We start from the raw sequence: 26915 nt of genomic DNA, 5'->3' as shown, positions 1-26915 counted from the left end.
TTTTCATGATAGGCCTTAAATTGAATATTTAACTAATAAACCTTGTGTACATGGATTTATTTTCTCATGATCCTACAGAACTCAACACATAGAGATTACTCCCATCTCAGCTGAGAAGAGGCTGTGGTGATGGAGAAGGTCACCTACATAAGAGTACTCCACATATAGCCCCCTGTAAAAGACCATTTGCTGTAATTTGAACACTCATAATGGAAGCGTGTATTATTAGAATTGCATGTATCATGTGGACCACATATGCCCACAGATATTTCAGCTGGACCTGTAGATCCTGCTCTACACTCGTAGGTTGACATCCCAGCTAGTCCTATAAATGTTCGATTGATGCTAAATCTAGTGACCATGCAGGACAAAGAAGTGTTGTGTGAGCATTCTCTTGCTAACAAAATGTCAGTTGCAATCTTCCTACAACTGATTACTGATTGTTGTATGTGATGGCTCCTCAGATCATCACACAGCATTTAGGCAGCTGATTGACAGATGACAGTTTACCACCTCTCAAAGTTTGTCAGCTCTGCAAAATGTCTTTGAGTGTGTATTAGAGGCATATCTAGCAGCCAATGATCTCTCACCAAGGGGTACACTACCCGAAAGTAGCCTCTGAAAGCCTTGTTAAAGACATCAGAGGAAGCATTTTTACGCCCTCCTGTGGCAAGACCTAGTGTCTAATAAAACCACACCTGTAATCATTTACAGTGGTATAAAAGGGTTTGGGCACCCCTAAAAATGTTCATGATTTTCCTTTATAAATCATTGGTTGTTTGGATCCGCAATGTCAGTTAAATACATCATATAGCAGACGAACACAGTATTACATGAGAAGAGAAATAAAGTTTATAGGATTTAAAGAAAGTGTGAAATAATTTTAAAAAATAAAATTAGGCAGGTAATGTGGACACCCTTCTTATTCTATTGATTTGAATACCTTCAGCACTAATTATTGGAACAACAAAATTTGTTTGGTACAAGTTTTTCTCCTCTTTGCATCTTATCTGAAGGGTAGCAACATGAGTGCCTTAAAACAACTCTGAAATGACAAGAAAACAAAAACTGTTCAACATCATGGTTTAGGGGACGGACACAAAAAGCTATCTCAGAGATTTCAGCTGTCAGTTTCCGCTATGAGGAACATAGTGAGGAAATGGAAGAACCACACACACAGTTCTAGTCACAGACTGAAGTGGAAGACCAAGGAAAATCTCAGATAAGCAGAGGAGAAGGATGGTGAGAACAGTCATAGTCAACCCACAGACCTCCAGAGTTTTAAAGACCTACAACATATTATTAGGAATATTATTGAGAATCTGTGGTTTAAAGCAGGCTGTTCATGATCAGAAACCATCAAACCTTTGAATAATATAAAATATGAATATTTTTATGTTTTAATCTACAATGCAGAACATATTTAAATAATGAAAAAAACACTGAATTTAAAAGTGCTCCAACTTTTGACTGGTACTGTATGAGTGTTTGTTGTGTGTGTGAAATCCACATAATCCCTTTGCCTGGTGCTCATAGTGTATTCTTATATACTGAATGTATTGTCTGAGCCGCAGGGTGGGTAAAATTTCATCCCTGGAGGCTCGCCAGCTCATTCCTGAGGACAGACACTGGGCTATATCTGCTGGGCAATAATAGCAGCCAGGAGATAAAAGCAGCCATTGTCTCAGCGCTCTGTTGTTCTGGCATCAGTCAGTTCTCAGCTACTCCACAGCACTCAGGTAATGCCTCCCTGCGAATTCCCAACTTTATTATTTTGAGTTAGACTGCTGTACTTCAGTCATAGTTACTGTTTAGTCTGATTGTTGTGGAAAAATGTAATGGTGAAAATAGAATTTGGAATTTGCAGTGGAATAATTGGAATTTTCGTTTTTTCTTCTTCTTTGCTTTGTGTTAAAAGCTGCCACCATGTCGATGTAAGTATTGCGGTTTGTTCTGGGTTTCTGTTAGTTTTACATGGTTTATATTTATTTTCTAGTTCATTTTTCTTATTTCGTCAATGTTACTACTTTTCTTTACTATTTTTTACAGAATCTGCCAGTTATTTATTTGTATTTTTTAAAAGTTTCTTTAAATTCCTAGATTTAGAGTCAACCAATAGATATGCTTCAATATGGATATGCACTTTTAAAAAACATTATTTATTTAAACAGTGAATTCCATTGACTAATGTTTGTTCCTTTCTTTGCTAAAAGTCACTAATTTGGGGATATACGATTTTTCCTTGGTTTGATTTGAGTATTCAACAGCTTAATAAATATTTTAATAATTAATTTCACACTCACAATAGCATACATTTTTGGGAATGCCACTAATCCAAATCTTTATTTGATGCTTTAACTGTCTTTTTTCTTGATTTTCTTTTTTTCATTGACTCTGGCAGAGAGGTAAGTGTCTATTTCCAGTTTTTTTTTCCGTTTTCTTACAGGAGTATTATTTGACTGTATGTTGTGTAATTTATGTGTATAAAATGTCAAATTCTTAATATTTTGATAAATAAGTATCTGCATTAATTTTTCTTTGGGGTCTCCTCTTTGTCATGGTGCTGTAATTCCAGGGACGTCCAAAAGGGAACCCAAAGGCATTTGACAAGGTATTTATAGACATGATTTCATCAGTGCTCCAGATACCAAATGCTCACATCAAGCTGGTGAATTATGAGGGCTCCGAGTGGCTCAGTGGATTAATACACTATAGTCGCTGTGGCCTGAGGATTGTTGGCTCGAATCCCAGGTCACGCTGCTTCACCATCAGCAGCCGGAGTCCGAGAGAGAGAGCACAATTGGCCATGCTCTCTTTGGGTGGGTACAGTGGGTGGTGCACTCCCCCATCATCACTCCCACTGTAATGCTGGCTGTCACAGGCTTCTGTTAACTGATGTATCAGAGCTGGGAATCTGCTGCTTTCATCTGAGTGCATTGGAAATCTAGTAATGATGAATTGATTGCTGGCAGTTTGAAAAAAAGAGGCAAAGTCTGACTTTACATGTATCGAAGGAGGCATGCGCTTGTCCTGATCCTCCTAGTGTTGGGAGTATAGCAAATGATAGTGGTTAAGTTACGCTTGGGAGATAATTGGGGAGAAATAGGGAGCAAAAACTGGTCAATTATTACATACTTTGAAATGTAATAAAATCTTGAATTTATTATATTTAATGTTTGTTTTCATCTTTACAGCCAAAATGCAAGATTTCTGCATCCCGAAAACTCTCCCTGAAGGTTTGTTGCAAATATGAATATTTCTCTTGTATTGGATATTATTATTATTATCATTTGTTTTACAGTGGACAAGGCATAAACCATGTAAATTGAGAACTGTGGGGATTTTTATTTGTATTTTTCTGGTGCCCAAAAATATCTGTACAAAGGTCATTCTTTCATATTATCATTTTTGAAAGTGATATATCAGCTCAGATATTACAGTAAATACTACTTTTCATTTTACAATCAGTTTAATTTAAATTTAATTTGTTTCTAAAAGCTGTTGAAACAGATTAATAATACATCACTGTACAAAATTTGTTTGTAAGATTATATATGACTCCTATATAATAATTATACTTCTCAAATGTTTTGTGTCCTTCTTATTTTAATTTAATGTGATTAAAAATACTGTTAAATGTATTGTTTTCATGGAAAGTGCTTTTGTTGTCAGGAAATAGGAATTCAATGGTGCAAAAATAATTGAAAATGTACCTAATATTAATCAAAACTTAAAAAATAATTTTATGCTGGTGGTGACAAAACATGTGACAAATGCAGAGTGACTGATCTTTAAAACTGTACTATTAGGTTCTGGGTTCTAATTCAGTAATTACTTAGTACTTAGTATTTACTGTCAATTATGCAGTAAGTTCTATGAAACTGCTAGAGCTCTGAAAAGAATTGCTCTGAAAGAAAAAAGAAACCATTTAAAATTACGAGTTTCTTTGATTTTACCAAATTGAAAACCTCTGGAATATAATCAAGAGGAAGATGGATGATCACAAGCCATTAAATTGAGCTGAACTGCTTGAATTTTTGCACCAGTAGTGGAATAAAGTTATGCAAAAGCAGTGTGTAAGACACAGGATACATGAAAACTCTGATTAAAAACCAGGGTTATTCCTCGAAATATTGATTTTTAAAATCTTGAAACTTTAAGAATATGAACTTGTTTTCTTTGCATTATTTAAGGTCTGAAAGCTCTGCATCTTTTTTCAGTTTTTTTTCTGCGAATACATGCTCTAAATGATTATTTGGAATTTGGGATAAATGTTGTCTGTAGTTTACAGAAAAAACAACAATGTTCATTTTACTAACATATATCTATAAATAGCAAAATCAGGGAAAATGATTCAGAAGCTAAAGTGGTCTCTTATTTTATTCCAGAGCTGTATTTCATGCAGGGATTTAGATTTTACTGAGGGGAAAACAAACTTAAGAAAATCACATAAACTAGACTAGGCTGTTATAAACACCTCCAAACCTCAAAATCACTTAAACCTGACAGCTGGAAGCAGAAGCTGAAAGAGTGAGCTGTTACAAAAAGCAGATGAGTCTCATTATCACTGAAAGATAAAGGACAGAGAGGCTTAGCAGTGATCTTTCCCAGGGCCAAGTGCAGTAACTGAGAATGTCAGGAGGTGGAGCCATTGTGACTGATTTTGGATATGCTAAAAATAATATAGCACCAGTCAAAAGTTTGAACACATCGTTTAGCCTCCACAACCCCCTGACCTAAAGCTGATCAACTAAGACATGAGGTGATTTGGGATGAGCTGGAGCTTCACAGCGTGAAGGAAAAGCAGCAACTATTGTTTAGCACCTCCAGAAACTCCTTTAATATGATCTGTTCTCAAAGATAAATGTGTTTCTTAGAATAATCTAAAGTATAAAACATATTCTGGTTTCTTTAACGTTTTTTGATCAGATAAAACAATATAATTCAGCACATATCCCTGTATAGCTTTAATATCTTCAATATTAAATTTAACTTTATTAATAAATAGTATTCGATTTAAAAATAAGAAAATCCGACTGAATGAGAAGGTGTGTCCAAACTTTTGACTGGTACTGTACATTACCACCTACAGGCTACAAAGGTAACCTCTTATTTTTCACTATAAAACATGTTATTCGGTGACTAATCTAAACTAAAGTCTACTATAATTGATAACTCCTTACAAAGTAATGAACTATTGATTGTAGTATCTCATATACTTATATAGTATCTTGTATTGATTGAAGTATGTTATATAAAAATGGTAATTTTGCAGAAGAAGGAAAAAACTTCCTATCTTTCAGTGAAAGTTAATGGAAAAATATCATATTTTAGGTCACTTTAAAATATTTCTGAAATGTGCACAATATAAATAAAATACTGTTATAAAAAAGTGAAAAAGTGACAAATATGCTAAAGTAGAAGAAATTGTTTTTATTTTTTTTTTTTTTTCCAAAAATCTGTTTGTCGTAAAATGTAATAGTTCCAAACATCGCTCAACTACTCTAATCAGAGACCTGTGGGTTAAATAAAATTTTATTTGCATCTGGCACCATCTATTTGCATGCTGGGTGGATCCCCCAGTTTCTGACACTCACCATCAATGTATGGTCTCCCCCTTGCTTTTTACTTGTATATCATGTATTATGATTAGCTGCCTGGCCTTTGAGTTGTTTTAATTTTTGAGTTGGTATTAACTCAAGATATTTAACTAAATTTAAGCTTATCCAGGTTTACATTGTGTAATGACAAACGTAAAATGACAAATACTCTTTTTTCTTGCCATTTTAAGGGTTTAAGTTAATTCTATTCTTTTATTACCTATTTATTATTTCAATGCCAGTCAGTAAATGGATATCAATGTATAGCATGTAAGCCATTAAACTACACATTTTATTGCTGTGTTTCAGAATTAGACAATCCTCTATGCTGTTTTATATCATGTTATAAGTGTATCTGTGTCGTCCAATCAGATGCTGCTCCTGAACAGAGCGATGGAGGACCTGGAGAGGGAGAAGCAGGACAGAGATGAGGAGAAGATCCGTTATCTGGATGAGAAGATGCCTCCTCTACAGCTTGCTGGGCTCTCGCTGGCAGACTTACAGGTATATTACAGTACCAGTCAAAAGTTTGGTGTTTCTGTTGTTTTTCATTATTTTAAAATCATCCAAATTATGAAGAAAACTCTAAATAAATATTTACTAAACAAAAAGTGAAAGAAAAAAAACGCAATATGTTTCATATTTTTAGATTCTTCCAGTAGCACCTCTTGTTGGCTATTTGAGTAATGTTCTAATCCATATTATGGCAAGAAATACTCAACAAAGTAAAGAAAAAGAAAGATCAGTAAATTCGAAAAAATTTCAAGAACTTTAAAAGAATCCTCAGGTGCAGTCTGTCTGTTTTTGGTCTGTTTGTTCATTTGTCAGTTTATTTTATTAATTCATGTATTTCCACTTTTATTATTTCACCATCCATTTGTAATTGCATACAGCCTCAGATATAATGGGTCTTTTTTATTAAATGCTCAATGCTTTCTGGTCTCTTTCAGAATCTGTGCAGAGAGCTCTATGAAAAGATTGATGTTGTGGACGAAGAGCGATACGACTGCGAGAATAAAGTCATCAAGCACAATAAAGATGTGAGTATAAACAGAGATGTAACTAATAATAAGGCCAGCCCGAGGTTTGTGCAAGTGCAGTAACTTTGAACATTTACGGCATTTAGCTGACACTTTTATCCAGAGCAACTAACGAGGTTATTCCTGTTACAGAGGTGGACCAATGTAGTGTTATGAATCTTGCCCGAGGACTTTTATTGGTGTAGTGCCGCATAATTCCCAGATCTGGAACTGAATCCCACCCCCGGTGGTGTTATCCACTGCATCACACCAATCACATTAGCCAGTAGCCATAATAATCAAAAAAGTTTTAAGCTCCTAATTTCTTATTTTCTTGTGGCATTCATTTTCCTGTTAAACCTAGAAAGCAAAACTGTATCTAGCTCAGCATAGTTCAATAGTGAGAGTTCAGCACAGAGAAGTTACATACAGTGAATGCCACATTTGATTTATAGATTTGATGTTTCTTGCCCTTTCAAACAATATAAAAAATAGAGCACAGAAATGTGTTTAAAACATTTCCTTAGTCTGTAGAATGAGGCCACAAAGTTTTATACAACAGTAAGTTCCAACCTCACAATCTGATTGGTTGATATTTGTGATAACAGAACGGTTATCTCACACTTAATCTGTATCACTCTGCAGATGGCATATACACACAAGACATTTTTGTATCATCACCTCCATCAGCAGCAGCAGCATTAGCTTAGCACAGGCTAGCACCCAGCCAAGGCATGTTCGCCCCCTGTGCTGGCTCGTCTTTTGTGGAAAAAAGAGAAAGAAAATCCATCAGTCACCTCAGCCGCAGTCTGACAGCCAGAACGGTAACCAGCCAGGCTAGGCTAAGCTAAGCTAATGCTAAGCTAAATCAAGCTACACTAATGTAAACCACAGTCCTGCAGGCACGGCTAGCCTGCCAGCTAGCTAAACAACACCACCCATCAGAAATAGATAGATAGATAGATAGATAGATAGATAGATAGATAGATAGATAGATAGATAGATAGATAGATAGATAGATAGATAGATAGATAGATTCATTTAGCAGCCAGTAGCAGTTACACAACACAGTAGAACAAACAACAATAATAGGGAAGTTAGAAAGCACAGTAAAAAATGATAAAACTATAGAAGATTCTAAATAGATTTGAAATATTAACTATACCGTACAAAATATAAGTAAAAATAAAAAAGCTGAATGAAGAATATATACATCAATACATTAATATATAAATACAAAAACTATACAAAGTGTGAGAGTAACCAGCTGTAGATATGAAGTAGTGCAGTAATACAGAATAAATGAAGTATAAGAAATAGCAGGACTGCTCGCAAACGCAAGACGACTCCACAGAGAGGGAGAGGAGAGTTTCAGCGTTATATTACAGTCCTAACTTTTACCAACCACCTTAACTTTCGCTGTTCTTCGCGGATTTTAAATGTAATGTTCTAACGTTGGTGGTGTTAGCCTGTATAAACCATAAGCTGTTTTGTAGTTACAGTTCTGTTACAGTTCATTTGTTGTGTAACTATTTTTTGGTGGAAGGAACAGTCCGTATTAAAGCATTTTCATTATGAATTTCTTCAGGTTCTTTCATTTATTTTCTTAATTCATTTTGTAAAAGAAAACTAAATAAAAATGCACAATAACACACTCCCTCTCATGTTCTATGGCTTACATAGCAGGGTTATGGCAGGGTTTTATTTCCCATCAAGCCCCAGTGTCTGTTTTTTTTGGATCACTGATAAAGCAAGTTTAATTTAATATTCTTACTGTTTTAATGTTATGCACAAAACGATGTTAAACACAGCTAAAGGGCACAGTGCCATAAAAAGGCCAATAAAAGCAGATCTCATAATTGATTTATTTTTTAATCAGTGTGTATTATTCAGAGGTTACAGTTTATGAACAGGCTCGTGAAACTCCATCAGAACATTTTAAATGTTTTATCTCAAACAAACACTCTTGCCGTGTTTTTTAAAAATATATTTTACAACGAAATTTGCTGAATTCATATTTTAATGTTATAAATACTTTTTTAATATATTACTATTAGCTTTACCACATTATTTCATGGCACTTGACCAATAACTGTCAAGCTTTCATGTCTGGATACATACAGCAGGACTACAGCCTGTCACACTGTCATGTAGTCACCCCTCACCCTCGTTCCAGATTCATGAGCTGAAGCTGAAGGTTCAGGACCTGGGGGGTAAATTTAAGAAGCCGGCTCTGAGGAAGGTGCGGGTCTCTGCTGATGAGATGATGCGAGCTCTGCTGGGCTCCAAACACAAGGGCTCCATGGACCTCCGAGCCAACCTGAAGTCAGTCAAGAAGGAGGATATCAAACAGGAGAAGGTAGGGTTTAACTTTTATACTGTCTTTATCACAGCAGGAGATGTTTCATTGTGATCCATACATTCAAGTATAAATTCAATATATATATATTTTCTATGGCATAGTTCTTTGAGAGATACCATGGAGAAAACATTCTTGGTTCCAGAAAGAACCATTTATGTACATTTTAATGTACATATAAAAAAGTACAATAAACTCACCACTATCACCACTATCACCAGTGCATGACTGTTAAATATAAAAAATATCAACATAAGGCCCCAAGATGAACCATAAACTACACATCATTAGCAAAGCCTAAATATATATATATATATATATATATATATATATTTTTTTTTTTTTTTATTGAGCCCATAAGGAAACAGACTGTTTAAAAAAATAGTTTGTCCCAACTCTACACGATTTTACATGTTTCTTTATACCAATATCCTGATTATATTCAAATGTTTTCAATTTGGTAAAATCAAAGAAACTTATCATTTTTAAGTGGTCTCTTATTTTTTTTCCAAAGCTGTACAGTTGCAGATTTTTAATTTAAAAAACTATATTTTTATTACTGTAGCCAAACAAGGCAAGAAAAAAAAGTAATTAGCTCTTGGTACGTTCATGCACAGCTATTAACTGAAAGCCATTCCAGGTGACTCTACCTCATAAGACTGATTGAGAAAATGACAAAATGTGCAAAGCTGTCATCTAAGTAAGATATGCATACAGTATAAAACATTTTCTGGTTTGTTCAACACGTGTTTGTTTACTAAATACGTTTTTTTTTATATATTTTTAAATAATACAAACAACTGAATTTAAGGTTTGTCCAAATGTTTGACTGGTACTGTATAATTTACACCCCTACAGTGTTCTAGGATCAGAATCTATCCAAAAAAGGAACAGATAGTTACATCATAATTCAGCAATACACTGGTTGTCCTGAAGATGGCACTGTGGCTCTGCACCTGTTAATATAGTCCATTTTCAATGGAAAATGCTGGAACAAGGTGTAGTTGTTTCTGTATTCCAATTTAGAGAGATTAGACTTTCTCAAAGTAGCACGTTCTCACTGCAGTACTGTTTTTCCCCAACACTAACCATTTACACCTTGCTGTAATTTGTTTTACTCTCTCTTTCAGGTCCTGACTAGTGAGGTAGGCGACTGGCGTAAGAACGTGGAGGCCATGTCTGGTATGGAGGGCAGGAAGAAGATGTTCGATGCTGCTGGAGGAGGACAGTAAACCCCATCATCCCCCTGACGTGACACTGTGGAGGGAGAGCCCAGTCTTAGACCCCGTTTACACCTGATTAAATCATGTGAATAATATCTAGATTGTATTCTGATTAGATTTGAGCCACATGCATTTACACTTGGTAGTCAAATGTGATTCAGTTGTTTTGGAAGGTGTTTGGTTTGGGCTGCTTAAAGTGTCTTGGAGTGACAGACATGTTTACACTGTAATAACATGACTTAAATGTGTCTCTGACAATCTCCTGAAGTGGTTTGAGTGATCGGATTTGTATCTGTTTTAAATGCATCTCAGATCACCTCCTGAAGTGGTTTGAGTAATGGGAATTGTATCTGTTTTAAATGCATCTCAGATCACCTCCTGAAGTGGTTTGAGTGATGGGATTTTTATCTGTTTTAAATGTGTATCAGATCACCTCCTGAAATGGTTTAAGAAATTGGATTTGTATCTGGTTTAAATGTGTCTCAGATCACCTCCTGAAATGGTTTAAGAAATTGGATTTGTATCTGGTTTAAATGTGTCTCAGATCACCTCCTAAAGTGGTTTGAGTTATCGGGTTTGTATTTGGTTTAAATGCGTCTCAGATCACCCCAGACGTATTTTAAGTAATGGGAATTGTATCTGGTTTAAATGCATCTCAGATCTCCTCCTGAAGTGGTTTGAGTGATGGGATTTTTATCTGTTTTAAGTGTGTCTCAGACCACCTCCAGAAATGGTTTTAGAAATTGGATTTGTATCTGGTTTAAATGTGTCTAGGACCATCTCCTGAAGTGGTTTGAGCGATCGGATTTGTATCTGTTTTAAATGCGTCTCAGACCACCTCCAGAAGTGGTTTGAGGAATTGGATTTGTACCTGTTTTAAATGCGTCTCAGATCACCCCTGAAGTATTTTAAATGATGGGAATTGTATCTGGTTTTAATGCATCTCGTTCCATCTCCTGAAGTGGTTTGAGTGATCATATTTGAATCTGTTTTAAATGCGTCTCAGACCACATCCTGAAGTGGTTTGAGTGATTGGATATGTATCTGGTCTTGCAAGTGTTTAGACTAGCAGTTTAATGTGGCTTGGTCTTGTCCAGATATAATCCCAATACTTAAGTCGCATGATGTGACCAGGTGTAAACGGGGTCTAAATGGAACAGAGAGAAGAAAGGAAAGAAAGGAGTTGGAACTACCTGTACTTTACTTACTGAAATGTCGTGGCATACACTTTTAAAAAATAAATGAGAAGGAAGAAAAGGGTTCTTCAAAACAATGGCAAAGTTTTCTAAAGACTTAACTTTCTAGTGTGAGGAACCTTTTAAAAGACCTAACATGTAACGTTCCTACATTACAATACTAGTCAAGCATGTGGAACCTTCCCATTCAATGATTTTTCTTTATTATTTTTTTTTTAGATGTATTAGATTAATGCTGAAGACATTAGAACTGTAAGAGAACACAAAAAAACTCTACTCTTGAAACAAGGTGAGATATTGTTGGGCATGAAGGTATCTAGCTTCTCTATGGCATTTAAAATTTAAATATTTATTCTTTATTGGACAGCATCAATAAGTGTTCCTTCATAGTTTTGATGTCTTAAAAATTTACTAAAAATGTAGAAAATAATAAAAATAAAGAAACATTTGATAAAGAATGTTTGATTGGTACAGTATACATCAAAATACAATACTACAAGAACATAATTTTGTTAAACGATATGGTGCACACTAAACTATAGTTATTAACATTAAAATAATAAAGATAATGACTAGTTGTGTCTAATATATAAATACAGGCACTGCAGTAAGTGTGTAGCTATTAGTAATAAACGTGATAATAAACTTCACTACAAGTTTAAGGGCTTGGTTCTTAACAAAGACCTGGGCGGGGTTGTGCCGCACATGCTGGAATGTGTGTAATGTGTGTGTGTGTGTGTGCTGTATGGATGTCTTAAAGATGTTGAGATAGTGAAAGATTAAACATTGCTCAATCAGCAGCTGTGATGTGATCTTTTTATAACAGACATAACGACACAAACCAGACGCTGGTGTTGCTGATCCTGTTCTGGTCCTGTTCTTTAACCCCTTTGAAACAAAAAAGGAAAAAGTTGCAAGTGTGTTTTTGTATTAGTCTATTATACTGTATTAATAACATATAAAAAATTATATAAATGAAAAGCAATGCTTTTTCAACATTTGATTCCATTTGATTCCGTTTATTTCCAACATGTTCATGAAAAGGCACACTGTTAAAAGACACAGTGACATAAGAAGCCTAAGACACCTCTGCCAAGAGCTTGGTCAAACTTTGTAGAGATTGGTAGAAATTGGTAGAACTTGGTAGAGCTTGTTAGAGCTTAGTAGTACTTAGTAGATATTGGTAATTCTTGGTAGAAAATGGTAGAGATTGGTAGAGATTGGAAAAGATTGGTAGTGATGTTTAGAGATTGGTAAATCTTGGCAAAGATTGGTAATGCTTGGTGGAGCATGGTACAGCTTGTTAGAGCTTGTTAGAGATTAATAGTGATTGGTGGCGGTTGGTAGAGATTGGAAGAGTTTGTTAGTACTTGGTAGAACTTGGTAGAGATTGGTAATGTTTGGTAGAAAATGGTAGAGATTTGTAGAGCTTGGTAGAAATTTGTAGAGAATAATAGAGCTTGGTAGAGATTGGTAGAGCTTGGTAGAGATTGGTAGATATTTGTAGAGAATGCTAGAGATTGGTAGAGATTGGTAAATATTTGAAGAGAATACTAGAGCTTGGTTTAGATTGGTAGTGATTGATAGAGATTGATAGATATTTGTAGAAAATGCTAGAGCTTGGTAGAGATTGGTAGAGATTGGTAGATATTTGTAGAGAATGCTAGAGATTGGTAGTGATTGGTAGAGATTGGTAGAGTTTGGTAGATATTTGAAGAGAATACTAAAGCTCGGTAGAGATTGGTAGTGATTGGTAGAGACTGGTAGATATTTGTAGAGAATGCTAGAGATTGGTAGTGATTGGTAGAGATTGGTAGAGTTTGGTAGATATTTGAAGAGAATACTAGAGCTTGGTAGAGATTGGTAGTGATTGATAGAGATTGGTAAATATTTGTAGAGAATGCTAGAGCTTGGTAGAGATTGGTAGAAGTTTGTAGAGAATACTAGAGCTTGGTAGTGATTGGTAGAGCTTGGTAGAGATTGGTAGATATTTGTAGAGAATGCTAGAGATTGGTAGAGATTGGTAGATATTTGTAGAGAATACTAGAGCTTGGTACAGATTGGTAGTGATTGGTAGAGTTTGGTAGATATTTAAAGAGAATATTAGAGCTTGGTACAGATTGGTAGTGGTTTGTAGAGATTGGTAGAACAGGGGTTTTATGAAGTACTGAAAATGTATTATTTGAATGAAACAGATTTAGATACTATATACAAAAGTTTTTTTCTTCTTTATGAAGAACCACAAATGTTCTATGATCTGTCATAGTTCTATAGAGAGCCACTGCCTTTACTAAATAATCTGTGAGAAACCCTTTGTTTCAATATGTATTTTAATACTAGAGCTCGTATTAGAGTGTACTTTATCTGTAGGTGCAGCATTTAAAGTAAAAGTTAATATAAAAGTTGACATACAGTAGAAACATGGTTGTTTTGGATGATTTCTTGTTTGAAAACTCATTTACATTTCATATATTACACAATTTATGAACAATAGGACAACGTCAATAAGATGTTGAAGCCATCACACACTGGGCATTGTCATTTTTTTTACTTAGGTTATTCTTAAGGCTGAGGATTTTAACATTTGTTCAAACAAAACAATTTTCCAAAGTTTTCGAAAAGCAGTGTGTAAGACTGGTGGAGGAGAACATGCCAATATGCATGAAAACCAAATATTGATTTCTGAATTCTTAAATTCAAATTCTTAAAACTTTTTGAGGTCTGCATCTTTTTTTGGTTATTTCAGCCATTTCTCATTTTCTGCAAATAAATGCTCTAGGTGACAATATTTGTATTTGGAATTTTAGAGAAATGTCGTCCGTAGTTTATAGAATAAAACAACAATGTTATACCTATACATATACCTATACATAGTAAAATCAGAGAAACTGATTCAGAAACTGAAATGGTCTCTTACTTTTTTCCAGAGCTGTATCTAGTGAAACACATTACACTGATAACAATAGAAAGTCTTACGTTCAGGTCAAGGTTGAGTGAAGTGTGGTGCTGATATTAGAGCAGAGCAGCAGCTGAACAGTGAGATTAGAGGGGAAAAACTATGCCGGCCCCCCGAGAGTTCATGAACAGAGAAGACGGGACAAGGCTGGGGCTTAACGAGTGCTCAGTGTTTCTCCACACCACAGATAATGCTGTATTTTTAGCAGCGCTCTTATCCGCCTCTGTTCTTTCACAACCTTGGATAGACACACACTTAAGCCCACATGCCCCCGCCACACACACACACTACACCCCCCACTTACACACAGGGGTGACAGAGTGGTCCTGTCAGTCACTCACTGCAGCTATTCTCACAGAGTAATGGATGGATGTGTGACAGCAGACCTGCTCTGGAACCGGTCAGGAATGTGTACTGTGACCAGATGAATCAGTTTTTTTTTTTTTTTATCGTTTTTTTTTTTTTTTTTTTAAAGAAGTGGAAACCATGAGCTTCAGACCAAAGACCAAAAGAACCATCCAGACTGTTTTCAGTCCAAAAGCTTGGAAATACTGTGGTTAAAGTGCTGTGGGTTGCATCCTGTGGGTAGCGTTCTGTTGCTAGCAATCTGTAAATAACATTCTGTACACTGAAAAAAATTTGGAGTATGATTTACTTAAAGAAAAGTTAGGAAAGTTTTTCCAGGTAAAAACAGCAAGTAAATTTAACAGAGCATATATTCAAATAATATTTTTTTTCAGTAAATGTTACTTTGCAACACATTTATTGAATTAGATTTTACTCAGTGTATCTTAGTAGATTTTACTGAAAATAATTTGGAGTATTATTTACTTAAAAATAGTTTTTAAGGTAAAAAGATAAAGTTTTTCCACGTATTGAATTAGATTTTACTCAGTGTAATGTGGGCAGTGTCTTGTGGACAGTGTCTTGGGTTTAGAGTCCTGTGGGCACCATCATGTGGATAGAGTCCTGTGGGTAGCATCTTGTGGGTTGCATCCTACGGGTAGAGTCCTGTAAATAGCGTCATGTGAGTGGTGTCCTCTGGGTAGCATCCTGTGGGTAGAGTCCTGTGGATAGCTTCTTGTGGGTAGCGTCCTGTGGCCAGTGTCATTTGGGTAGCGTCCTGTGGGTAGAGTCCTGTATGAAGTGTCCTGTGGGTAGTGTTCTGTTGGTAGAGTCCTGTTAGTAGCATTCTGTAAATAGAGTCCTGTGGGTAGAGTCCTGTGGGAAGCGTCCTGTGAATATTATTCTGTGGATAGCATTCTGTGGATTGCATCCTTTGGCTAGAGTAACGTAAATAGGGTCCTGTGAGAAGCAACCTGTGCACTTTTAAACAATATTAGCAGGTTTTACTTAGTAACTTAAGTTCAGCTGCTGCCTTAGAGGAGAACTTCAGTGTGAAATCAACTTGGGTTGTAGTGAAGTATGATAATGAGTATGACCTTTACTTGAATAGCCCAACTCCATTCACCCCCAGCATTCTGATATACTACAGCGCTTTTAGCTGATGCTCCCAACAGGCTCACAATGCTAGTGATAGGGGCATAGCTTTACCCATGCAAAGACTAGTGTTTGATTTAACCTTCTGTAACATGATATTTATATATATATATATATATATATATATATATATATATATATATATATATATATATATATATATATAAAAACTGTTTTAAAAGCTTGGAAGTCCCTGTTAGATGATTTGAGAAATTTGAAAAGTACTGCATCATCATGACTGCCTTGTGAGGCAAATGCAAACAAAACATCCATGATAGGCTTTAAAATAGGCTTTCACAATATACTTTAAATATTAAAACATTAAGGGTGCATGGCAATAATAATAAAAAAAATGGTTTGTTGCCTAACCATGCAACACAATGTCATAAAGGGGTTAATTTCAAGATGACGGCACCTGAAAAAACTAACTAAAGGTATTGTGTAACAGTCTTAATAAACTACCTAACAAAATATCTGTTCACTTTCAAAGTTCCCAGAGCCTTGTTTTAGGCCTTGTCAGGGCCTTGAAAGTTTCAGTTCGCTCACTTTTTTCATTTTTACATGGTGGTTACATAAAATTAAAGCACACGAGACTAGTCAGGCATGTCTGCCAAGTTTGAGCTTTATTAAACCGAGCCGACTCGCTCAGCCACTTTTTGTTACTGAGCGAGACTGGCCCACATCCACAGACCTGCTTCTTAGTGCCACCTGAACCTCCGGGAAAACGGTGTTGTGTGGGTGTGAGGAATGTTAGCGTGTGTTGTGCTAATGGTACTAGTGGATCAGATACAGCAGTGCTGCTGGAATTTTTAAACACTGTGTTTAATCACTTACTGTCCTTCACTCTATTACACACTCCTACCTCTATCTGCTTCACCTTGTATATAAAATAAAGTCTGAGACAGAAGCTCTGAATCTGTTGCTGCACAGTTTACAGTGTTGGTCATCCTCTAGTTCTTCATTACTGATCACAGGATGCTATGGCATAGGATGCTATTGTTAGACAGTTCTCAGTCCAGCAGTGACACTATGGTGTTTAAAACCCCCAGCAGCACTGCTGTTTCTGATATTCTCATACCAGCACAACACACACTTATACTTACATCACAATCTGGGAGAAATTCTTGCACTAAAACTTATTAAACTGTCGTTTTATTTATTAAAGAAAAATATCTCAGCTTATCTCAGCAAACTAACCAGGACTCCACTATTGATGAAATCTACCGAGCTGGAGATGCAGAAACTCAGAGATCTTCTTTTTTTAGATGTTCACACTACAACTCCAGGGCTTATATGTTTAACATAATTTAATTTTCTTTTAACTTCTGAGACGTTGAAATAAATGACTTGATTCACGACCCAGTGAATCAGCTGGTGTTTGATTTAGAATTAGACAAATTTCAGGTTCAATAGCTTGGAAAACATTGATTTTAACCTCTGGTAGAATAAATAATCAAGCCTGTTGCAACAAGGCAAGCAAACCAATCAATATGAAACTTTAGCAATCATGAAACCAGAAAATAAAGAGGAGAAAAGAAGAGGAAGAAAAGAAAATGTAAACATTACTATGTGTGCAGTATGTGCTAGATACTGTATGAAAGCAGTATTTGCACAGTCAAAAAAAATATTGATATAGAGTGTGGGTGAACTTAAACAGTGTGTCTATGTTGTGGTTCCTGTAGGCTTTAGGGTTTGGTTCATTTTCCTTGTGGCCACCAAATGCCTTAAACAGGCATAAACCCCCCCTAATGCCTAATGCCAAAATATGTGGAAGAGATGGGACAAAATCCTTATTTATCTACAGGAATTTTCAGTTACATTGTTATTTTATATGTATTTAGAATTAAATAACATTAAATAACACATGATTCCTGTGGGAGAGATCCTGTAGAATATGAATTACAGTTTTTCTCAGTCACTTAGGTGCAATTCTCGAAACAGAATTAATATTTGCGCCACAGTGTGAACATTTCTCAAAACAGTTTATACAAACAGCACCACATAATAGATGAGAAGCTAATGCTCATACTTCACTCAAAATCCTTAGTCCATGCCCCAAAGGTGCATTTTTATTTATGTCAGTGATGGGTCAGAGACATATGTCATTGATTTCAAACAAGACATTCAAAATATTTAGTCATGTGGTCATGTATCAGTTTACTCTGTAAGGATTTTCTCAATAATGATGTGCAGATTGAACAACTGGTTTTGATAAATTCAATTCTGATGTGAAAAATGCTCCAAAGCGACTGAAAAAAACTGTACGATTTATTGGTGAGAAAGCTAATTAAATATAGCAGCCAACAGCATTGTGTGTGTGTTTTTGTAGGACTTTGTTTTTCTGTGGATTTTGCTGTATAATATATTATTAAAGACTATAAAAATCATTGTGTGGTCTGTGCTATATTTTTTACGTGCTGTAGACACCACAGTAAGTAAGAAAAATATTTTAAGACTTCAGTTTAGTGAAGCACACGCCCTCGCTGTACTGGTTTCTATTTACACCCCGAAGAAATACTTTTTTATGTTCATTATATGTTCATGGGTTCCACTTGTGCCTGCCATGAACAGAAAGCTGAGGCTGCAGTGGCTCACAGGCTCACCAGCATTGTACAGCTGGCCTGGTTTGATGGGTTTATAGTTAAAATATGGCAACAACAGCATGAATCCAAGGAACCAACCTGTCTTGTTTTAAGAGTTCAGGTTAGTGGTGGTGCTGTAATGGTGTGGGAATGTTTTTTGGGCCCATTCATCACAGACATACAGTAGCTCTATTGTTACAGTTTTTCTCGATTGTTTACACACAATTATTGGTACTTGAAACACAATGACCACAAAATGTAACTCATGCACCAACCCCCTGAACCAATTCTGCTAAACTACAAGCACAATTCCTGCTTTACACTCAAATTGCAGTTCTAAAACACACTTTTTCCAAAACTCTACACACAATTGTCATGAAGAAAATCTCTTGTTTTCACAAGGAACACACTGTTATTCAAAACTCTAAAGTTAATTGCCCTACTATGCACACTGACTGACTCCTCACATGGGCAAACACCTAACACACATGTTTCCACTCAGCAATCAGAGCTTTAGCATAAAAGGGCAACAGGTGAGCTCTTCTGTTTTGGAGCAATGGAGGCCAATGTTGTAAACAGAGGCAGAGCCAGAGCCAGAGGAGTGAGAGTAAGAGGAGGACGATGGGGAGGACGAGGACGAGGAAGGCCAAGGACAATCATTTCTGATGAGATCCGAGCCACTTTGGTTGACCATGTGGTCAACCATGGCCTAACAATGAGGGAGGCTGGGCAAAGAGTACAGCCAAATTTGAGCAGGTACACTGTAGCATCCATCATCCGGACTTTCCGCAATGAGAATAGGTAAGAAATCTACTCTCACTACAAAACTGCAGTACTGCATATCAATACAGTACTCAATGAGTACAGTAGTACAGTAAAATCTTCTGCACTGTATGTGCAACTTTGTGTCGGTTGGGATGTACACTGTGTACATTGTTTTGTGGGAAAAATAAAACATGTTTGTTACAGTATATTTGTGTGTTCTGAGTATAAAAACAATATTCTAAAATATTTTACAACGCACTTATGTATTTAATGTCTGTAGTAAGTGTAACACTGAACAAAAAGTCATTATGATGAATGGAGAATGGTGTTTTACACTGAGAACATCAGTGTTTAAATGCTTTTTTAATTGTCTGTTCATATGATAGTTTGTGTGTGTCATCTGAACACAAAATGGCCTTTTGTGAAGAGATAAAACTGTTTTGAATGTAAAGTTTCATTTTGCAGGAGAATTGAAGGGTTTTGTCCATTGTGTGTGTGTTTGTTGGATTTGTGTGTAGAGTTCTGAGAATACGAGGCATGTTTTCAGAAATGTGTGTAAACAATCCAGAAAAACTGTCATAGCCAGTTCTTTTTATCAGCTCTTTTATATACAGCTCTGGAAAGAAAACAAGAGAACACTTCAGTTTCTGCATTATATTCTCTGATTTTGCTGTTTATAGGTATATGTTTAAGTAAAATGAACACTGTTGTTTTAAGTTCAGAAATCAATATTTGGTGGAAAAACCCTGGTTTTTATGCACAGTTTTCATGCATCTTGGCATGGTTTCCTCCACCAGTCGTACGCACTGCTTTTGGATAACTTTATGCCACTCCTGATTAAAAAATTCAAGCCATATTGTGAATCTCAAGTTCCAAGAAATGCTACAAAATGATGTTGGGTTTTATTTTGCCGGTGTCCTCAACAGTGTGGTTTCTCTTGTCGTTCTTTATCAAACAAATCGAATACTTCTGAGTTCAGGTTCAGAGAAAAGCAGGTTTATTTCGGTTTGATCATCCTCGGCCGGCTGTCAGAGTCGAACCTCCTGGCCAACTTTGGACCAGTCTCTTATACAGCACAGATGACACACACACATAGGCAACAAATGGTTTTACACACACATACATGTAACAACAGTTAGGTCGTTAGGTCGTAACTAGTCTTCGTCCCCAGGATGTGCCGGTCGTTAGGTCGTAAATAGTTTTCTTTCACCTGGGATGTTCCTGCTATTTACTAGGCCTAAAATTCAGTCCTATCTTTTCTACTAGATATTTTATATGGATAAAACTAACACACACAAAAAAAAACTTCCAACAATAATTTAAAAAGATAAAATCTTTTTACATTAACTTCCATTTAAAGTTAAGACCTTTCCCTTCTCCTGTTCAGTAGTTATTCTTTTTTTTTGTACAACAGTGACCTCACTTCTTTTTTTTAGACTGAAACAGAAGAAATGTGGCTCTTTTGTGGCTCAACAAGTTTCCTTTTGTGGATGGCTCAGTGACAAGCCCAGCGACGATCATTCCAACAGTGGGTTTGAGCAAGTAGGCAGTGTGCAATGTGTGTTATGCAAATCCCCAGTTCATGTATACATCAGTGCAAAAACTCACCTACAACATTTTACTACAGTCAACAAAGAAATGTAGTCATTATTTCTAACGTTTCCACACAGTGTTTCTCAGAAAACGCTTTGAACATTTCACTGGGGAATCACGCCTAAATTCCACAGATAATCTGCCTTGTATGAGACTCTCGTAAAACTCTAAGTAACAAAGAATAAGCTATACCTACAGTTGAATGCATAAATACGTCACACGCTCTTGCTGATGACGTGTGAAGATCTGTTAAATAATCCTAAAATGCTGTCTAGGACTCTAAGCTTCATTATCAGGGATCAACAAATGAATTGCCTTTCCTAGAAATTATGAATTGACCACATTAGCTACTATAAGTAATAGAAATAAGCAACAACTAAAGCAAAAGACAATAAAGTATGATTGAAGCTTTTTTATACTCCTAGGCATCCCACCCTGAAAAACTATTCATGTTTAATAACTATAAGAAGCATTTGAAGTATGGTTTTGCGTCATCTGTGAAACAATTCACTGTGATTTTTGCCTTTTCATAAGGGTCATTAACCCTTTGAACCCTAGGCTGTTTTGATGTGTTTTTTCTCCGTTTTTGTCATTTCCTCTTTCAGGTTTTATAACACAGTAATTATATCAGACAGTCACATGCCCTGAGCTCTTTTACTCCAGAAGACATACGGCTGCTCAAAAATATAATCATTTAAAATGTAAAAGGAAGCAGAGTTGTAATATTTTCCTGGAACTAATCATGTTTTGGTTAAAATTTACCAAGCACCTGTTTTTGTTAAACTTATTTTTTAATATACAGACTTTAAATATATTCACACCTAAGATATCGTTCCAAAAATTGTTAGACTAGAGTGTATATGAGTTGAAAGCATAAGAATATTGATGATTTGAGTTCATTACATGACTTATTAATTATTACTTTGACAAAATACATGGAGAGCATCAGGCGGAGTTTTTTTTTTTTTTGATAATCACACCTCTAGGATACATGTAGATTACTCAGAGCAGCCTATACCTTTCAGTATTTTTGATCAGGACACACAAAGAAAACTATATACAAAAATGTAAACTTTTTAGTCTAAATAAAGAATTTATTAGCATGTTTCAATGAAAAGTGTCCACTGTATCATTGGACACACGAACCAAAGAACAGTAAATGTAAATACAGTACATAAATTCAGAGCTCAGTTCAGTGTGCTTATGGAGTTTTAAACACGCCTCAACCCCTCTCTCACCTGTGTGTGTTTATGCGACCGGTGCTGGAGCGTGATAATGATGAGGTAGAATCCGAATTCACTCCTGTTTCAGCCCTACTTAGTGAACTACATAGTGTATCCCTAAATAGCGCAATACTTATAAGGAAGTAGGGAGCCATTTTGGTCACAGCCAGGGTCCTATGTACAATTTCCTGTTTTCCAGAATATTGTAGATTATTTCCTGCTGTTAATATGTTTGAAACTACCACATGTTGCTGAAGAAATGCCACTACAATGACGTGTGCATGCAAAAAAGAGCCCAACACAGGTTCTTCCTCTTCTGATGTTAATGCATAACGATAGCCAATTTTAAAATACTTGAAATATTTAATATTTTGGTGGAGCAGGCAGAATGTAAGCCCCTCTTTTTTTTAAACTGTTAAACACTGCATTATATTATTCTAAAATCCTGTAATATTATACTACCACCATCAGTCTACATGCTTCCCTTACTTAAAATGATGCTTATGAATTTCCAGATTATATATATATATATATAAATGCTTTTGAAAAAAAAAAAAAAAGCTTATCTGTGACCAAAAACACCCTCTATTTATTTTTTAGTGTATTATTGCATACACCGTCAGTATTTATGGCTGTTTCTTTCTGCTATTCCTGCTGATCAGCAACCCAGAGGTACAAACTTCAATTAAATTCAATTTAATTCATCATTCACTTCTTTTATTTATTTTACATTTATTTAAAATAAAGAAAATATTCACACATCAATGCAGAACATTATTAAACATATGCCATAGATAATGTAGCTACTGAGTTTTACAAAAAAACAACAACAACAAAAAAAAAACTCAACATCAGTGTAAATACTCATTCATACTCTCTACATTATCAACAATATATCGATATATCAATATATTAACTCAAACTCAGTTCTAAATATTAACATAAAATACAATTAAAAATCCAAATCTTTATGCTTATGACAATTTTTAAAACTTATATTTTTAACATTTTAATCACAAAACCATGTCAGAGGTAGTTCTACAGAACATAAAATATTTAATTAAAGCTGTTGAATGGCTAGATAGTTAGAACAGACCTATATAATCTAAAAATAATTTTTAACTTTTAAAAAGGAGCTAGTTTTATCTCCTGCACCAACCCAGCACACCTACATATTCTTTAAACATGAGCAAATTATCAAACACACATTCACACACTGTCCTGTAGTGATGCTCTCAGGATGATCAGTTTATGTCACTAAGGAACATCATGGGTTAAAATAAAGGACGGATCGCTGTACTGAACTTAACACAGCTTTTTTAAGGATCTGTGACACAGCATTATGGGCTCTTTTGGGTTCATTTAGAATCTCTGTAAAACGCCAAAATCCACTGGAGATCCTATGTAAATCAAGTTACTCACACAGAGGTGGGTAGTGCAGGTCCAGAAAGTAAAAATCCATCCCGGGCTGAGCCACAGCAGGGCCGACCAGGCAGTTAGAACAAAACCCCAGGGTGGATTTTACGTTTAACTAGAGTAACCAGAACTGTTCTAAAAATACACATACCTATCTCAGTTGTACTTCGCTGATGGTGTTCCATAAACAAATAATTCTAACCATTTGTTACTTAACTCTTAATTACTGGACAAAGCATATAATAATAATGTGTTATTTGCACAAATAATCCTAACAATACTACATGAATACTAATTCATGGGTTGATGTAAATACAGGGGAGACCTTTAAGATTTTTAATTCTTTGGATTATTCAATATATTTCTATATAGATAAATCGGTAGCACTTTATTTTACGGTACGGTAACTACCTAGTACTTAATAGGTAAATAGTCAGTAAGTACCAGTGATTTTATGGTACGTACATAGTAAGTCTATAGTAACTACTAGTAAAACTACCAGGTATGTACAGCAGTACTTATTCAGAACTTAATGGTAAATATGTAGTACCTACAAATAATAATTATGTACTTAATATACATCAGGACTACATCTATATCTACGTATATTGGTTAATATAACAGATAGCACTGAACTTGAGATTAAATAAACTATAGGTTGAGGTTATGTATATCTTGGTAAGTAAACTGTTTTACTTCATCATCTTCCTCTATAAATAGTTTAACACAATCATTATTGTTACTTTAATTATTATTGGTTATCTCAATGTTGTAGGCCTGCATCTTTTATTTTTACAACCTGAAGAATGAAATATACACACCCACCTTCAACTATTTCACCTTCAGCATCACCTTGCTGTTTATCCTGAGCTCTGCGCCGTCCACGTCTTGTGTTTGGCATCCTCAATTTTGAACTTAAAAAAAAAGATTGATGCTGATTTACCGATTGACATACACACTTCAGTCTTAATACGTAGGGGTGTAAAGGATCACAAACCTCACGGATCAAATAAGAATAAAAAAAGAATTTAACAAAATGTACATTTGTTTTCTTTTTAATAAAACAAATAATTAAAAATAATATTAAATATGATTATTTTAGTTTATTTTATTCATTTATTGTACGTTTATTCTCCCTGTCCAGTTTTATACCTTTACTTATTTAATAAAAAGTGACTCTCCACTTTGATGGATGTCAGGTGCGGGTGCAGGGAGGACGCGGAGGCGGACGCAAATGCAAACAAAAAGGGATTTATTAACGAAAACAAAAACAAAATACACAGGGATAAACTGAAAACTGGACTGAGGAAACTGGGGAAAACATGGAGCACTGACAGACGATAAACGTACAAGGATCGACACCGGGGAAATGGAACACGGACCTTAAATAGAGGTGCACACACACAGGGAACAGGAAACACCTGGGACGAAGGGGCGGAGCTACAAATGAACACAGGTGAGTGGAAAAACACTGGGAATGAAACACAGACCTGAGAATAACACAGACATAAGAAGCAGACAGACTAAAGACCTGACAGAACCCCCCCTTTAACGCGCAACTCCCGGGGCGCGTAAAAACAGATCCCCAGGAGCCGGGCAAGAGGGGGTGGAAAACACAACAGGATACCAAACAAGACTAAGACTGAGCACAGACGAGAGGAGACTGGCCAAAGGACGGGACAGGAAACTGAAACACAGACTGGACCCTAGACAACAAAGGGGACTGGACTGGAGATCGAGACTGGACGGGGAACTGGACAGGAGACGGAGACTGGATATTGGGCAGGACAGGGGACGGGAAATGAGACTGAACAGGGGACTGGACAGTGGGCATAAACGGAGACTGGACATTGGGCTGGACAGGGGATACAGACTGGGACTGGATTGGAGACTGGGGAGGTGGGAAAAGCAGAGACCGGACAGGGGACGAGAACTGAGACTGGACAGAGGGCTGTACATCGGGCAGGGATGCAGACAGGGCAGGGGACATGAACAAAGACTGGACAGGGGACGGAGACTGGACGAAAGACTGGACAGGGGGTTGGACGTTAGACTGGGACAGAGACTGGACTGTGGACGAGAGAACCGGGACAAATACACTTACAGGGACAGAAACTAGCACAGTGACGGGGACAGGAACAGAAAAACCTAAGGGGACAGGAACATGAAAGAACACAGATACGGGGACCAGGACAGGGAGAGACAGGGGGACCAAAAACATAGGAGGGTGCCCAGGACCAGCAAAAGTCTGTGGGGACAGCCTGGGCACAGTACTGGGGGCAAAGTCAGGAGGCCTTGCTGGTCTAGGGACACGGGGCCTAGGGCCAAACATTGTTCTTGGAGCAGGTACAGGAACAGGAGCGGCGGGCACCGCTGGCACTGGAGCTGAAGCAGTGGGTACCACGTGGGTGGCAGGCACTGCAGACACAGGAGTGGCGGGCACCGCTCGGGCAGGCGCGGCGGGTGCCGCGGGCACAGAGTCAGAGGCGGCCGGAGCCGCGGGCACAGAGTCAGAGGCGGCCGGAGCCGCGGGCACAGAGTCAGAGGCGGCCGGAGCCTCGGGCACAGAGTCAGAGGCGGCCGGAGCCGCGGGCACAGAGTCAGAGGCGGCCGGAGCCGCGGGCACAGAGTCAGAGGCGGCCGGAGCCGCGGGAACAGGGTCAGAGGCGGCCGGAGTCGCGGGCAGCGCTGATACAGAGGCGGCCGGAGCCGCGGGCAGCGCTGATACAGTTGGCGAAGACGGCGATTCAGCGGGAGCTGAGAGTGCGGCTGCCGCCAAGATCCGGCCTGGAACCGCAGATTCAGCAGTGGGCGAGGCTGTAGAAACCGGACCGGAGCTTGCTTCTGGAGCAGGAGTCGCAGACCTGGAATCCGGCCGGGCTGGAGAGCTGGAAGCAGGTGGGGCTTGAGAGCTTGGTGGAGCTAGCAGGCTAGCTAGCTTAGCCGGAGCTTCAGAGCTTCAGAGGCGCTTTCTCGGGGGGCGGCACGGCCACCGCTGAAGTCTCGGGGAGCGGATGAGCCGTGGGGGTCTCGGAGCGCGGAGCCTCAGCCGCGAGCTTCTAGGAGCGCGGATGAGCCGCGGGGGTCTCGGAGCGCGGACCCTCAGCCGCAAGCTTCTCGGAGCGCGGATGAGCCGCGGGGGTCTCGGAGCGCGGAGCCTTAGCCGCGAGATACTCGGAGCGCGGCGTCTCGACCGCGGGATTCTCGGAGCACGGATGAGCCACGGGAGTCACAGAGCGTGGTGTCCCATCCTAACCATTTGTTACTTAACTCTTAATTACTGGACAAAGCATATAATAATAATGTGTTATTTGCACAAATAATCCTAACAATACTACATGAATACTAATTCATGGGTTGATGTAAATACAGGGGAGACCTTTAAGATTTTTAATTCTTTGGATTATTCAATATATTTCTATATAGATAAATCGGTAGCACTTTATTTTACGGTACGGTAACTACCTAGTACTTAATAGGTAA

The 26915-nt window shown here is 37.2% G+C and overlaps 1 protein-coding gene across 1 annotated transcript; it reads left to right on the top strand.

Annotated features, from left to right (window-relative positions):
• The first annotated feature begins 1652 nt into the window (after window positions 1-1652).
• On the top strand, window positions 1653-12194 carry tnni1d (troponin I, skeletal, slow d). Its single transcript, XM_049473807.1, has 8 exons — window positions 1653-1739; window positions 1919-1938; window positions 2576-2611; window positions 3195-3236; window positions 5973-6104; window positions 6551-6640; window positions 8796-8978; window positions 10109-12194. The coding sequence occupies exons 5-8, from the start codon at window positions 5973-5975 to the stop codon at window positions 10208-10210; spliced, it is 507 nt and encodes a 168-aa protein (XP_049329764.1). The 5' UTR covers window positions 1653-1739; window positions 1919-1938; window positions 2576-2611; window positions 3195-3236; the 3' UTR covers window positions 10211-12194.
• The last annotated feature ends 14721 nt before the right edge of the window (window positions 12195-26915 follow it).

Source organism: Astyanax mexicanus, chromosome 2 (genome assembly GCF_023375975.1).
Source record: "Astyanax mexicanus isolate ESR-SI-001 chromosome 2, AstMex3_surface, whole genome shotgun sequence".
Taxonomy (NCBI): domain Eukaryota; kingdom Metazoa; phylum Chordata; class Actinopteri; order Characiformes; family Acestrorhamphidae; genus Astyanax; species Astyanax mexicanus.
Note: the sequence above shows the minus strand (reverse complement) of the source record. Positions and strands in the feature narration are given on the sequence as shown.

Excerpts from the sequence above, each read along its gene's own strand:
- tnni1d (XM_049473807.1), top strand. The coding sequence starts at position 5,973 with ATGCTGCTCCTGAACAGAGCGATGGAGGACCTGGAGAGGGAGAAGCAG. Across the intron at positions 6,105-6,550 it reads TCTCGCTGGCAGACTTACAG|AATCTGTGCAGAGAGCTCTA; the intron begins GTATATTACAGT and ends GGTCTCTTTCAG. Across the intron at positions 8,979-10,108 it reads AGGATATCAAACAGGAGAAG|GTCCTGACTAGTGAGGTAGG; the intron begins GTAGGGTTTAAC and ends TCTCTCTTTCAG.